The 12,138-nt window shown below is 55.8% G+C and overlaps 3 protein-coding genes across 3 annotated transcripts; 1 reads left to right on the top strand and 2 right to left on the bottom strand.

The window, feature by feature from the left end:
- Positions 1-799: 799 nt before the first annotated feature.
- BKCO1_28000118 (calcium homeostasis protein) lies at positions 800-1,986 on the bottom strand (the record flags this gene model as incomplete). Its single annotated transcript, XM_020273656.1, has 5 exons — positions 800-1,308; positions 1,377-1,468; positions 1,522-1,668; positions 1,721-1,884; positions 1,954-1,986. The coding sequence occupies 5 exons, from the start codon at positions 1,984-1,986 to the stop codon at positions 800-802; spliced, it is 945 nt and encodes a 314-aa protein (XP_020130012.1).
- A 6,623-nt stretch (positions 1,987-8,609) lies between these two features.
- Positions 8,610-9,338, bottom strand: BKCO1_28000117 (uncharacterized protein; the record flags this gene model as incomplete). The annotated part of the gene is made up of 1 exon (XM_020273655.1): positions 8,610-9,338. One exon carries the CDS (start codon positions 9,336-9,338, stop codon positions 8,610-8,612), a length of 729 nt encoding a protein of 242 aa, XP_020129970.1.
- Positions 9,339-9,926: 588 nt separating this feature from the next.
- On the top strand, positions 9,927-11,641 carry BKCO1_28000116 (aldehyde dehydrogenase; the record flags this gene model as incomplete). The annotated part of the gene is made up of 5 exons (XM_020273654.1): positions 9,927-10,054; positions 10,108-10,307; positions 10,365-10,533; positions 10,580-10,725; positions 10,779-11,641. 5 exons carry the CDS (start codon positions 9,927-9,929, stop codon positions 11,639-11,641), a joined length of 1,506 nt encoding a protein of 501 aa, XP_020129969.1.
- Positions 11,642-12,138: the final 497 nt, after the last annotated feature.

Genomic DNA, 12,138 nt, shown 5'->3' with positions numbered 1-12,138 from the left:
CCGTGGTTCTGGGCTGAGGCTTGGCTGACCTACCACCTACTATCGTTTTTTTTTTCGCGGCTTGAGGATGACTGCCGAGAGTGTGGGGGTGGTTGGCAGTTGATAGGGCGTGTTGCGTGCGTTAGGGGCTGCAGCAAAAATGGAGGCGGTGCAAACCGATCAGATAGGTTCGGTGGTTCGGTCCCGGTTGTAAGCCTTTGCCCACCTCCCCACCAGCAAGTCATAAAGGAGGGGAGCTTGCAGCGGCGAATGATCGAGAGTCGAGAAAGATCGGAGACGAAATGCGCTCTTCCATACAAGGCCCTGCAGCCTGACGATGACTTTGTGGAGCAGTGATGAGGGCTTTTTTTTTCATTGTTTTTTGCGGCGGTAGCCGCGCGAATGGGTATTGTGAGGCAAAATCGGATTTCCATCGATGTCTGGGGTGGGGTTGGAGGGGCCAACTCATGCGGATTGAGTCGTCATGCATGGTACATGCGCTCCTTCAATTCATTGGGGCGAATGTGACCTTGATCCGCAGCGCCAGCAAGCATGTGGGCTTGCTCCTGCAGCTCACGTCTGGGACTATCGGGGGCATGTGTCTGGTAATTAAAAAACAAAGAAAAAAAAAACCAGGGCAATGGAAGAGGTCTGCGACAGTGGCTCCATGCTGATCCACACAGCAGCACTATTGTCAAATGCCCCTTTCTGCCTGGTATTGCCAGCAAACTCTATCGTCTGGCTGACCTGCAGCGATCGCCTCACCTTAGAATTTTGTTTTTCTCGTATACCTGCCGCCCCCACTGCGCCTGCGAGCTGCCTATGGCTTTTCGCCATCGTACTTGAAGCGATACGACGGGGCGCCCCTGACTCCTACGTGCACCTTGAACAGGCTACCGTGCAGCTTAGTGCTCTCAGGGAACTTGTCGGGCATTTCTTCCTCGGCACTCGTGATGTACAGATCTTCGCCAGCAAATTCAGGGCACGTTGGGCACCGAGTTGGCAGTCTGATCTCCGCCACCTTCTTGCCGTCGGGCGACACGCGCAGGACCTTGCCGGCGCCGTGGATGGAGACCCACATGTAGCCCTCGACATCCAGGGCGTGGCCGTCGGGCACACCGTGCTCGCCCTCTTCCACATGGTAGAAGACGCGCTTGTTGGAAAAGGAGCCGGTTTCGACGTCGTAATCGAAGGCGAAGACGTTTTGGGTCGGCGAGTCGGTGTAGTACATGGTCTTGTTGTCATTGCTCCAGCTCATGCCGTTCGGGATGTGCACGTTCTCGAGCACGCGATGCAGCGTCAGATCAGGGTCCAGGCGGAATAGCGTGCCTGGTTCGCATGCGGTGTGAGCTCCCCGCCCTAGTGTCGTGCCTCGGCGCAGGGTCCAGACTACTGACCTTCGGGCTCAGGGCTCTTGACCAGCGGGTCGTTCATCGTGCCCACGAAGAACCTGCCCCTGACATCGACGGCGCCATCGTTTCCACGGAGACTGGCAGGTGCGGTCAGCTGCGTCGGCCTCGCAAGCTTCCGGGAGCTACCCACAGCTTCTCCTTGCCCTCGGCAATCTCCTTGTCGGACCAGTACTTCCGGATGTACTTGTACTTGCTCGTGTTGCGGTTGAGGATGCCGTAGCCATGCTTGCCGCCGAAGAAGAAGTGGTCGTTGTCGCCTTCAATGTCGGCCGTCACCCTGTCTCGAGCATCAGCCCCGCGTGGCAGGCGGCGTGGAACGAGGGCGTCACCCTATGGAGATGTCGAGGTCGGCGAGGACTCTGTGCGACTGGGGTCCCTTGTTGAGATCGATGGCATGGACCTTCTGCTTGACAACGTCGACAAAGCGCAGGGTGTTTGTGGCCTCCTCCCAGAAAGGGCCTTCACCCAGGCCGCAGTCAATCTTGAGGTAAGGCTGCACGGGGCATTGTCAGCCGCCGCAGCTCTGGCAGCACGTCATCCGGGGGCGAAAGTCGGGGCGCACCTCGTCAACGGTGTAGATCTTGATGTCGCTCATGTTGGAGGATGCGCGGAGCGTTGTGGAGGTGAATTGAAGGGAGCTGGTGGGTATGGATGAGGGGTTGAGGCTCAAGGTGGGAGGAATCGCACGCGAGTCATGCAGCACGGGTGGTGATATCATCCTGAGGCCATGACGCGCCTGCTACATGTAGCTACCTACATGCTTCTGCCGGAGCTCCCACCGCCCACACACCACCTCTCTCGTCCCCCCCGTCGCCTTATCACGCCGGCCGGCAGCCGCATGCGGAAGTGCGGTCCGCAGTTCCAGGCAGCCCAGAAAAAAAGTCAACAGCCACCGTGGCCGATCCGCGAAGCCCTGCACCGCACGGAATCGCCCCAATGAGATTCGCAGCAGCCACCCTGAGGATTCGCGCCATGCCGGCTGTATCTTGACACAAACAAGAGGGCGGGCGGAGACACCATGGGGCTCAGCGGATGCTCAGCGCGTTGGAAGTCAGGTGCTCGCCAGTCGCTGCGAGTATGGTTGCTTCTGCTGCAGGCTGCGCTCTGACGGGCAGCAGATTGCGTGCATCGGCGCGGGCGGAGGCGGAATGACGGGCTTTCACATGGCTGGGTGCGACAGGTCGGCTCCGTGTTTGATGCAGGCGGCTTCACGCGGGACCCGGGGCCCGTGGCCGGGTACCTTGCAGGGCAGCTTGCAGCGTGTCCATGACATGCAGCGGGCCATAGCCTCGTCGCGGCCTCCCGTGCAGCTGGGCGCTTCTGGACACGCCGTGCAACCCAGCTGCGCCTCCCCAACTGGCCGCTCGGGACGGAGCTTATTGCAACGCCAAGCCACCCCCGATCTCGACACACCACCAGCGTTTTCGTCATTTGTCATGCCCCGAAGCCGAGTCCATGCAGCCCTCCCCGCGAGAACAGCAAACCCTCCGAGCCGTTTTCGTTCCCGCCTGTAGCACCGCCAACGGCTGCTCAGCTGATGATCGCCCTCAAATCGGACGCGCCGTCCTTCTTTGCCGGTTGTCGTGCATGTCCGCTGTGACAGCCCGGCGCCTGCCGCGGCGCGGCCACGCCCCATCACACGGCGTCCCACCGCGTCCATGTGCGCCGCACCCTCGGGTATTGGAATCATTGCCACGTTTGTGTGCCACCAGCCTTACGAATCCGTGGTTCCATAGCACTGGTCAAACAGCTCTGCCGCAGCACCGCATTCTACCACGCGCCGGGAACTCAGCCATCCGATCAGAAGCACCCGGCCAATCGTTGCTGCACATCCGTCACACCGACTGCTGACTGCTGGCTTCCTTCGTTACACACGTCTCAGTGCACATACAGATATGATTGGGATTTTCCCTGCTCTTTTACCACTCCGTTTCCATATGAGTTGCGGCCGTTTTCCCTTTCTGGCCTCATACATCCAGTGCTGGTTAGAAAATTTTCCCATTGTCAACTCGGGCACCATCTCAGATGTGCCATCCTGCTTGTAAGGCATGACAACTATCCGGAAACCCTGCATATATCCGAATCCTTCCCATTCCCATGGGTTCGATTAGGCAATGCATGCTGGTTATCATTGTGTACCATTACGACTTGTCACATTCTTCCTTGTAAGCCGAGGCTGTTCTTGAAACCCTTCTCGCGACTGAATCATGGCTCTTACCGAGACGGACTGGCCAACCAGTGCTCTGCAACTTCTTTTTCACACTTTTTTTTCACTTTTTATCATTGGTGGGAGGACGAATGCTTGTTCAGTCGTCCCTGCTCATATTCTGACGTCAGTAGGGCTGACTATTGGACGACTCCATGACGAAATGAATGTCCGACTTCTCTAATTCCTGTGGCAGAGGATTGGTTCGATTCATTATTCCTACTAGGGGGTATGTCATCTCTCTTTCCTTGTTTCCTTACGGTCGGCAGGAATCATCGATTCCACTCACGGTAAGCTTGACTCGATTTTCCAACGACATCTCAATTGGAACCATCTGTGCGAATTATGTCCTCAAGTCGAACTGTCAGGACATGCCATGTTCTAAGCTCAAGATCATAAAGCAAAGCTGTCCTTTCTTCCCCAACAATCTGAGAGAGACACCTTGAGAAATCGAGGTAGCTCACAACATCCGTTGTGGTCTAGGGGCTAGGATTTGCCGCTCTCAGTCTTCGAGAGTCATCTCACTTACAAGTGCCGGCAAGGCCCGGGTTCGATTCCCGGCGACGGAAATTCCCTTTTGCCCTTCAAGAGGACGGTAGGTTAGTTCTGTTTTGTTATGAAGAGCTAAGTCGAGGAATTTTTTATGGGTGGCTCGTGCGCGGAGATTGCGTGGTGGCCGACCGAAGAGACGGCGAGACTTGGGGAGATAATGCCGACAACGATTGGAGCGTCATTCGTATGCTCAAGTAATCTCCATGCTGCGTGAGTGTGGTGGAAGTTTTGGTGTCCTTCAAGCTATAGGATGACGGCGAAGCTCTTCCGACAGCGGTGAGAGTATTGTTTTACTTCGCTTACAACCTACGACGACAATCCCAATCAGAGCACAGCAACGCTTGAGCTAAGTGTAGACTCAAAGTATAGGACTTACCTTGCTTGAACCCTCCTCGATCACCGATGTGGTTTGTTTCTGCGGATTCCTTGGGGCAACCAGTTACAGATCCATTCTACGCATGACGAACGGAATACATGTAGATGTTCGCGCCATGAATTATTGTGATTACAGTGACGGCATATGTGGAACGATAGTGCCACAGAATTCACCCAGCCAATAGCAACAATCAAGAGTACCTTATCATTCGCGTTATAGTTCCGCCGCATCATGAAAGTCCGTCCAGCCACTCTTTCTCCCAGACCAAGTCACCAGTCACCACCCCGATCACGGCTGCCATTCGAAACATCACGCACGGAAGTTCCAAAAGCCGAAACCACTCGATTGCTACACAACAAGTCCCATAGCACCCACACTTGTGCAACTCCTTCGTTCCTCAAGCCACACAAAAGTTCTTTTTCCCTCCCTCCCTCCCTCACAACCTTTTTTTTTTCTCCGACGCATTGTCCAACCATCGGATCTTCTGAAACAACGATACGTGCAGCATGCATCCAGCGCTTCCTCGCAGCGTCAGCAGCAGCAGCGCCACACAAAAAAACGCATGCATGTAATAATGCAGCGATTTTTCCTTGACCCATGTGTGCTCGTAGTGCCAGCTGCAATGTAAGGGTAGGGTTAATTTGACGCGTGTGAGAGAGAACACAGACGCTGACGTGAGCGCTTGGCGGGGATGGGGCGCACGCGCGGCGGCGGGGAGGGGAGGAGGGGGGAGCGGGGGCTGATCTTTTTTTTTTTTTTAATTCCCCAGCTCATGCGCGTAGCCGCGCTGGGGGGTGTGGGTGTGGGGGCCGGGGTGTGTGTGAGAGAGAGAGAGAGATAGAGAAGACGGGATGCTTGCTTGCTTGCTTGCTTGCGTGATGCACGCATGCAGCATCGGCCGTTCATGCCTTTTGCCGGCCGGGCGACGTCCTGACGAGGGGGGCTTTGCATGAGCGTCCAGCTCATCGTGCATCGTTGTTTCGCCGGATCGGGTTGGGCCGGTCGGCTTGCGAAGGCTGGTATGGCTGCCTGTGAAGAGGTTGCAGCGAACCGGGCTTATCGCAGTATGCTGCATGGAAGGGCTGAGCAGCGAGGCTGAATCGCATGGCCAGCTGGCTGTTGCAGGGGTTTTCGGGCGCGCGAGATGCACTGCGCCTCGATGTGGTGCGTATGGAACTAGGAGCGTTGGCCCGTTGATGCTGCTATATGAATGCTTTGGTCCGACGAGCCGGGTTTGCGTGGATATTCTCCTAGCGCCCAAGCCAAAGTAGCACCGAATCGTTCGTTTTCAGCAAGAATGTCGTCGGATCGGGACAGTAAGTGATGCAAAGTCGTGGCTTTGGATGGGACGCTGGGCTGATTGATCGGCAGACCAGATATCGTGGCAGACCGCGTATTTCAGCCTCCTCCCATTTGCGCTCTGCGTGTTGTCTCAGGATCCGGGGAAAGTATGCGGTCTGCTACATCCCAGCTTAGGCAGACTGGTCCGTTTCTCCCCGATCATATGTGCTGTCGACACCTCTTTGGACGTATACCAGCTCCTCAGGCGCCTTTTCACCGGGTTTTCTCCTCGTGAGGCATTGAATGAAGTCTTCGTCTTGCGGTTTGGAACAGCAGAGACGTCAAGGGGACGTTCCTGGACGGTCAACTTTATTACTTTTGTTGGCCTCATCATCCCTGTCGTAAAACTCTTCTCTTATGGGGGTTTACCTATCACACAACTCTGGGCTGTGATATACACCCTCTTGTATTGCATGGTGGAAGTTCTTCATTATGCGGAATCCACAGACCATCACGCCAGAGGCTGGTTCGGCAGATATTCCCTACTGGAGCTCCGTTCGGCACCCTCAATTCCATCTGGCAGCACCATGTCTCGGCGCGCACTCGTTCTGGGGCTCTTCGGTCACTCCTTCTTGCTATCCTGGGCCACGGACTTCAGCTTCAGGCTTGAAGCGTTGTCAAGACTACAGAGAAAAAACAGCGAAGAAGTAGGGCGGGAGTGCCTTTTCAGTTGTTACATCCTACTTCTACAAGACTGCATAGGAACAGTCCTGATAGTTATGGCGCGTTTTGTACTTCCCAGGTTTTACCCTAAACCCTGGATGGAAGTCAGAAGATCAAGTGATGCAAGAATTCCCAAGGGAACCCTGTTATCTCCGTGCCTATCCATGATCGCTCTGAGGAGCACCACACTGGCTGCCTACATCTCTGCAATCGTTCGGGGACATAAGTTGGGCTGCAATAAGTCATGGTATCTATTTGGATCACATTTTGGAGTGGGTTTTGGGCTTTGGGTGCTCGAAACAGTGTCTTGGGATATTGCCGTATATATTTTGAGCGAGCATCAATGGGTTGCGCTGAAGGTTCGAAAGCTCTTCAGTTTGAACTCGCAAGAGGACAAGGTGGTTCCTTTATTGAGATGGATCGCAGCGATGGTCGGGTTCCTGTTTTCCTTTATCCTGAGTTGTTTGTGGTACTGGTTGTGTTTTGACCCGAAGGGAACCTACAAGCGTGCTTGGGCGCCGAGCTTAGGAGATTGAACTCAACTGTTAACTTCAGGGACGTCTGACTTCTGATGAACCTATACATGAGAGAACCAGGGAAAATACGTCATGAATAGAGGGCATCTGGCTTCCAGTGGTCTCCTTCGTACCTCTTAATTTCACATGCGGTCTTCGAAGTCATTAGTCAACCAGAAATCCCGCATCATGCCTGCATATGGATAGTGCTGTTCAAAGATGCATCGATGATTACTCGGTAGCGTGACTGCACGTCACTGTGCTCATGACTGAAGCATTGACTAATTCCAACTCCACACTGTCTAACAATTTGGAATTGTACCTCAACGAGCAGTGCATTGCCGAACTACCCAGCCCATATCGTGACTCGCACAATTGATATACAGACGTCATACCACGATGGATGAAACCGTCTGAACGGATACAATGGCGATCTCACCGGGCCGATCCGGATGTCTGCGGAAGTGAGAACTCTACTGCTTCGGGACACCGGCATAATTCAGAACGGTGAACACGGTGTACGACTTAAGGCGGGCAGTGGACCTGCGGCGTCCATGTGACTGAGTGTTATGAATCTTCTTTTTAGGAGATGGTCCAGTAGATCCCAACGATTTGCATTATGCGGGGTTGGAATTCTGTCATGCCAGTGCTCAATGCTACCCGGGACTGAGAGGAGCGGAACATTCATGGTTCTCCCCCCGTCCTGAGCGTTGAGTTCGCTGCCAGCTAGTCACTACATGAATTCAGGGAAAGCTGAAGTCTCCACGAATGTCGATCTCATTCGATCGCCATGGATAGGGACACTGTTGCGAAGGAACACATCTCGTTGCCACTCGAAGATGCCAATGTAGGCCTGAATGTCGTATTGAATGAAGAGATGGTTCAATTGAGCAACAGACTACTTGTATATTTGCGGTGATAGTGTTCATATGAACCCGTCTTCCACCAGTTCAGCTGTTGGAATCCACTGGAGCTCGATGCGTCTAGTTTGGACCTCGGAGTGTATTCAAAGTGCTGCATTCATAGCTGCTGGTCGAGAGGAGATTGGACATTACTTTGCGGAAGCAAGTGAGCCACATTAACCATGCTCCTCTGAGCAATGGACGGCTTGTGTCTGGGCGGTAGTACTTTGGTACAACCTTTTGCTACCATTGAAGTTGTGGCGGTTGACTGAAGCCTGTCTTGCTTGTTTTGAACCTGCTGGCGTAGCCATTGTGCATCGATATCCACATACTTGAGCTTTTTCGATAACTTGGGAGAGGATTCATCTGGTAGACAAGCTGACTCAAGATGATAATCGTTGCATGTCATCCTGAGCTTCTTACGAACACTCCCAGGAGACTTGCAAGAGCTGCAGCGATAGCTGAGTGGTAGATGGTTTTGCAAGGGCTCCTGCCTGAGCCTTTTCATTCGTGCCCAGAAGACAGTGAAACCCGAGTTCAAAGGTACTAGGCACTAACTGTACTTTCTTCTTGCGCTGGGCTAGTCCTTTGAGGCTTCGTTGCATGTACATGCGATGGCGGCGATGCCAAATCAGTAGAGACGTGGTTCTGTCCCGGGACTTCTCAACCAACAGGTTGCTTCTTCGGACGTAAGGCATACATCCTGACGGGAAACAGGTCCTTTGGGAACCCGCGCTGAATCTCGGTAAGGAAAACCTCTAGGCCCGCCAACTCGAAAAGCTTCCGGAACTTGTCATCCGTCCTGGTCACGCTGCTGTCCTCGTCGTCAAAGAGGTCCTCGCCGTTGAGGGCGGTGCTCATGTTTTCCTTGACAACAATGCAGCCTCCATCGACAAGGTGTTCCTGGCAACGCTTGAAGTAGTCGACCAGCTGGGCATCGGTGAGATGGCCGACACACCATTGGTTCCAGATCAGGTCGTAGCGGTAGGGCACATCCAAGGTCCAGTTTTCTAGGCCGACGTTGGCGATGGAGCCAATGCGGCCGGCGGCGATGAGTTCCTTGCAGCCCTCAGTCTCCCTCAGCTGGTCGGTGAACTTCTGCACTGGCTCGACGATATCCACGGAGGCGGCGATCTTCACGAGAAAGCCCAGGGCGATGCGGCCGATGCCGGCACCACAGTCGACGGCGTGAGGAATAGGATCACCGGCCTTGCGTCCGGTGACGCGACACAGCTTAGTGTAGAAGTTGGATGAACCCTGCAGGTCTATGCGCGAGACCTGAGGAAAGCCGCCGAGCATGCCATTGACGGTGGAGTCGACCGAGTTCCAGTATTTGATGGAGGCAGCATGGTTGATGGCCTGGTCCGGAGCGGTTGGCGAGGCATCGGCCATGATGTGCCGCTTCCGTGCTTGGGCGTGTAGGGCGGAGAAAGCGAGGCTGGATTTTGCAAGGTGATAGGACAGGCGTGTGGGAGGGTTGAATTTGACGCGGGCACGCCGAGCTTGGGCCCACGCCTGCTGCCGCCTTGCCTGGAGCGGCAAGTGCAGCCGCGCTCCTGCTTATCGCCGTCGCCTGTGAGGTAATTGAGGGGTAGCAGAGCGCCCCGAAGAGGCTGCCAGATAGGCTATCTCGTTATTACGCCCCGGCGCTGCCTGGACTTGGGCAAGCGACAGCGAGTTTGAGGACTGACGCGCCTTAGTCAGCACTGCCCTTCCAATCACCCGCCCGACAAACTGCTCCTGCATGCCTGCACCCTGCCAAGCCATCCCCATCATCGGCTTCGGTTTCGGCGGGGTGCACCAGAGTGGGGAGCTGCGCCTGCAAACACTACATAACCAACCCTCTCCGCAGCTTCCCGCTCCCCTCTCCTCATGCTCAGCCTCTTTGCCCGCCGCTTTCCTGCTCAACCGAGGCCGCGGCCCTGTCAATTGATCCTCCGTTCATTCCTGTTCCGCCCACAGAGGCCCTTTTCCAGCGCCATGTCTGACCTGGCTGTGGAGTTGACTGCGCCCAATGGCGTCAAGTATACCCAGCCCCTCGGCTTATTCATCAACAACGAATGGGTCAAGTCCACCTCTGGCGAGAAGCTCGCCAGCATAAACCCCACGTACGTTTGGCCCCGCCGAGCATCACTCGCATCTCACTGACCGAGCACCAAAGGGATGAGAGCGAGATCACGTCGGTCTACGCAGCTGACGCAGAGGATGTTGACCTTGCTGTTAAGGCGGCACGCAAGGCATTTAAGAACCCTGCATGGCGGGACATGCCAAGTGTCGAGCGTGCTGAGCTTCTGTTCAAGCTTGTTGCCCTAGTCGAGAAGAACAAGGAAGTGCTTGCTACCATCGAGACCTGGGACAATGGTAGGTGCCGCCATTCAAGTATCCACGATGAAGGCTATCGTACTGAATGCACCACAGGCAAGCCCTACTCAGTTGCCCGCGATGAGGACTTGGGTGAGGTCGCCGGCACTCTCAAGTACTACGCAGGTTACGCAGACAAGGTCCATGGTCAGGTCATTGACACCACACCGGACAAGCTCGCCTACACAATTCGCGAGCCCATTGGCGTCTGCGGCCAAATCATCCCGTAAGTGTATCAGATCTCCAAGCAGCAACTTACTGACACCGTGCAGATGGAACTACCCTCTGGCCATGGCGGCATGGAAGCTGGGCCCGGCTCTGGCTTGCGGCAACACTGTTGTTCTCAAGGCGGCAGAGCAGACCCCACTCTCTATCCTTTACTTTGCCAACCTGATCAAGGAGGCTGGATTCCCGCCCGGTGAGCTTGGAGTCGTTTTGACTGTTTGGGAACACGTCACTAACAGCAGTCAGGCGTTGTCAACATCATCAACGGCCACGGTCGCAAGGCTGGTGCCGCTCTCGCTTCGCATCCCGATGTCGACAAGATTGCTTTCACTGGAAGCACTCAAACTGGCCGTGAGATCATGAAGATGGCTGCGGTTAACTTGAAGAACATCACCCTGGAGACGGGCGGCAAATCGCCGCTCCTCGTCTTCGACGACGCCGACCTCGATCAGGCTGTCAAGTGGGCGCACATTGGCATCATGTCCAACCAGGGCCAGATCTGCACGGCCACCTCCCGCATCCTCGTCCAGGAAGGCGTATACGACAAGTTCGTTGCGGCTTTCAAGGACCACGTGAAGGCGACGAGCACGGTTGGCGATCCCTTCCAAGACTCGACCTTCCAGGGCCCGCAAGTCACCAAGGCGCAGTATGAGCGCGTGCTGTCGTACATCGAGCATGGAAAGTCGGAGGGCGCCACTCTTGTTGCCGGCGGTGAGCCGCACAAGAACGCCAACGGCAAGGGCTTCTTCGTCGCCCCCACGATCTTCTCGGATGTGAAGCCTGAGATGAAGATTTTCCGCGAGGAGGTCTTTGGGCCGTTTGTCGTCATCACGTCGTTCAAGGCAGAGGAGGACGCGGTCGATCATGCCAACGACTCGACGTACGGCCTTGGCAGCGCTGTCTTCACCAAGGACATCACCAAGGCGCACCGCGTGGCGCGCAAGATCGAGGCGGGCATGGTCTGGATCAACAGCAGCAACGACAGCCACTACGCGATTCCGTTTGGCGGTGTGAAGCAGAGCGGGATTGGACGCGAGCTGGGCGAGGCCGGGCTGGATGCGTATACGAACAAAAAGGCGGTTCACGTCAATCTGGGTACGTGGATATGAACAGGCGGGAGGCGGGCGGGGATTTTGTTCAGGCGGCGGGAAGCGCGGCATTTACGGGCGGTTTGCTCTTCGCGGTGTAATGTGGTGTTTGTGCGAGCGATTTCTAGGCTGCAGATTCCGAAATGGCAAGATTCGTAGACGTCCAGCGGAGCCATTGGGCCACGATGCCCCCAGCTAGGCGGATTGGCGGCGGCTATTGGACGTCATCGTGACCAGGCGACGGAGGGCACGCGACCGGCGATCAGGGACGTCAACGGCTGACCTGCTGCGGCTGGGCCGTTCGTGTGGAGGTGGTGGATGGGGCCCGCGTCTGAGTGTGCCTCGCGGGTGTGTGTCAGAATGCGTGATTACTCCAGGCTGCGCGGCGTCTCGGTGGACCCAGTGCCGCGCCGGTGAGGCCGCCGCGCTCGCAGCTTCGGGCTCGGCCTGGCCTGGCCCGCCCAAAGCTCCATCGTCATCTGGCGCATCTCGCCCGCATCTGAAAAGCGCAGCGTCGC

The sequence above is a fragment of the Diplodia corticola genome (assembly GCF_001883845.1).
Source record: "Diplodia corticola strain CBS 112549 chromosome Unknown scaffold28, whole genome shotgun sequence".
In the NCBI taxonomy this organism is placed as follows: domain Eukaryota; kingdom Fungi; phylum Ascomycota; class Dothideomycetes; order Botryosphaeriales; family Botryosphaeriaceae; genus Diplodia; species Diplodia corticola.
Note: the sequence above shows the minus strand (reverse complement) of the source record. Positions and strands in the feature narration are given on the sequence as shown.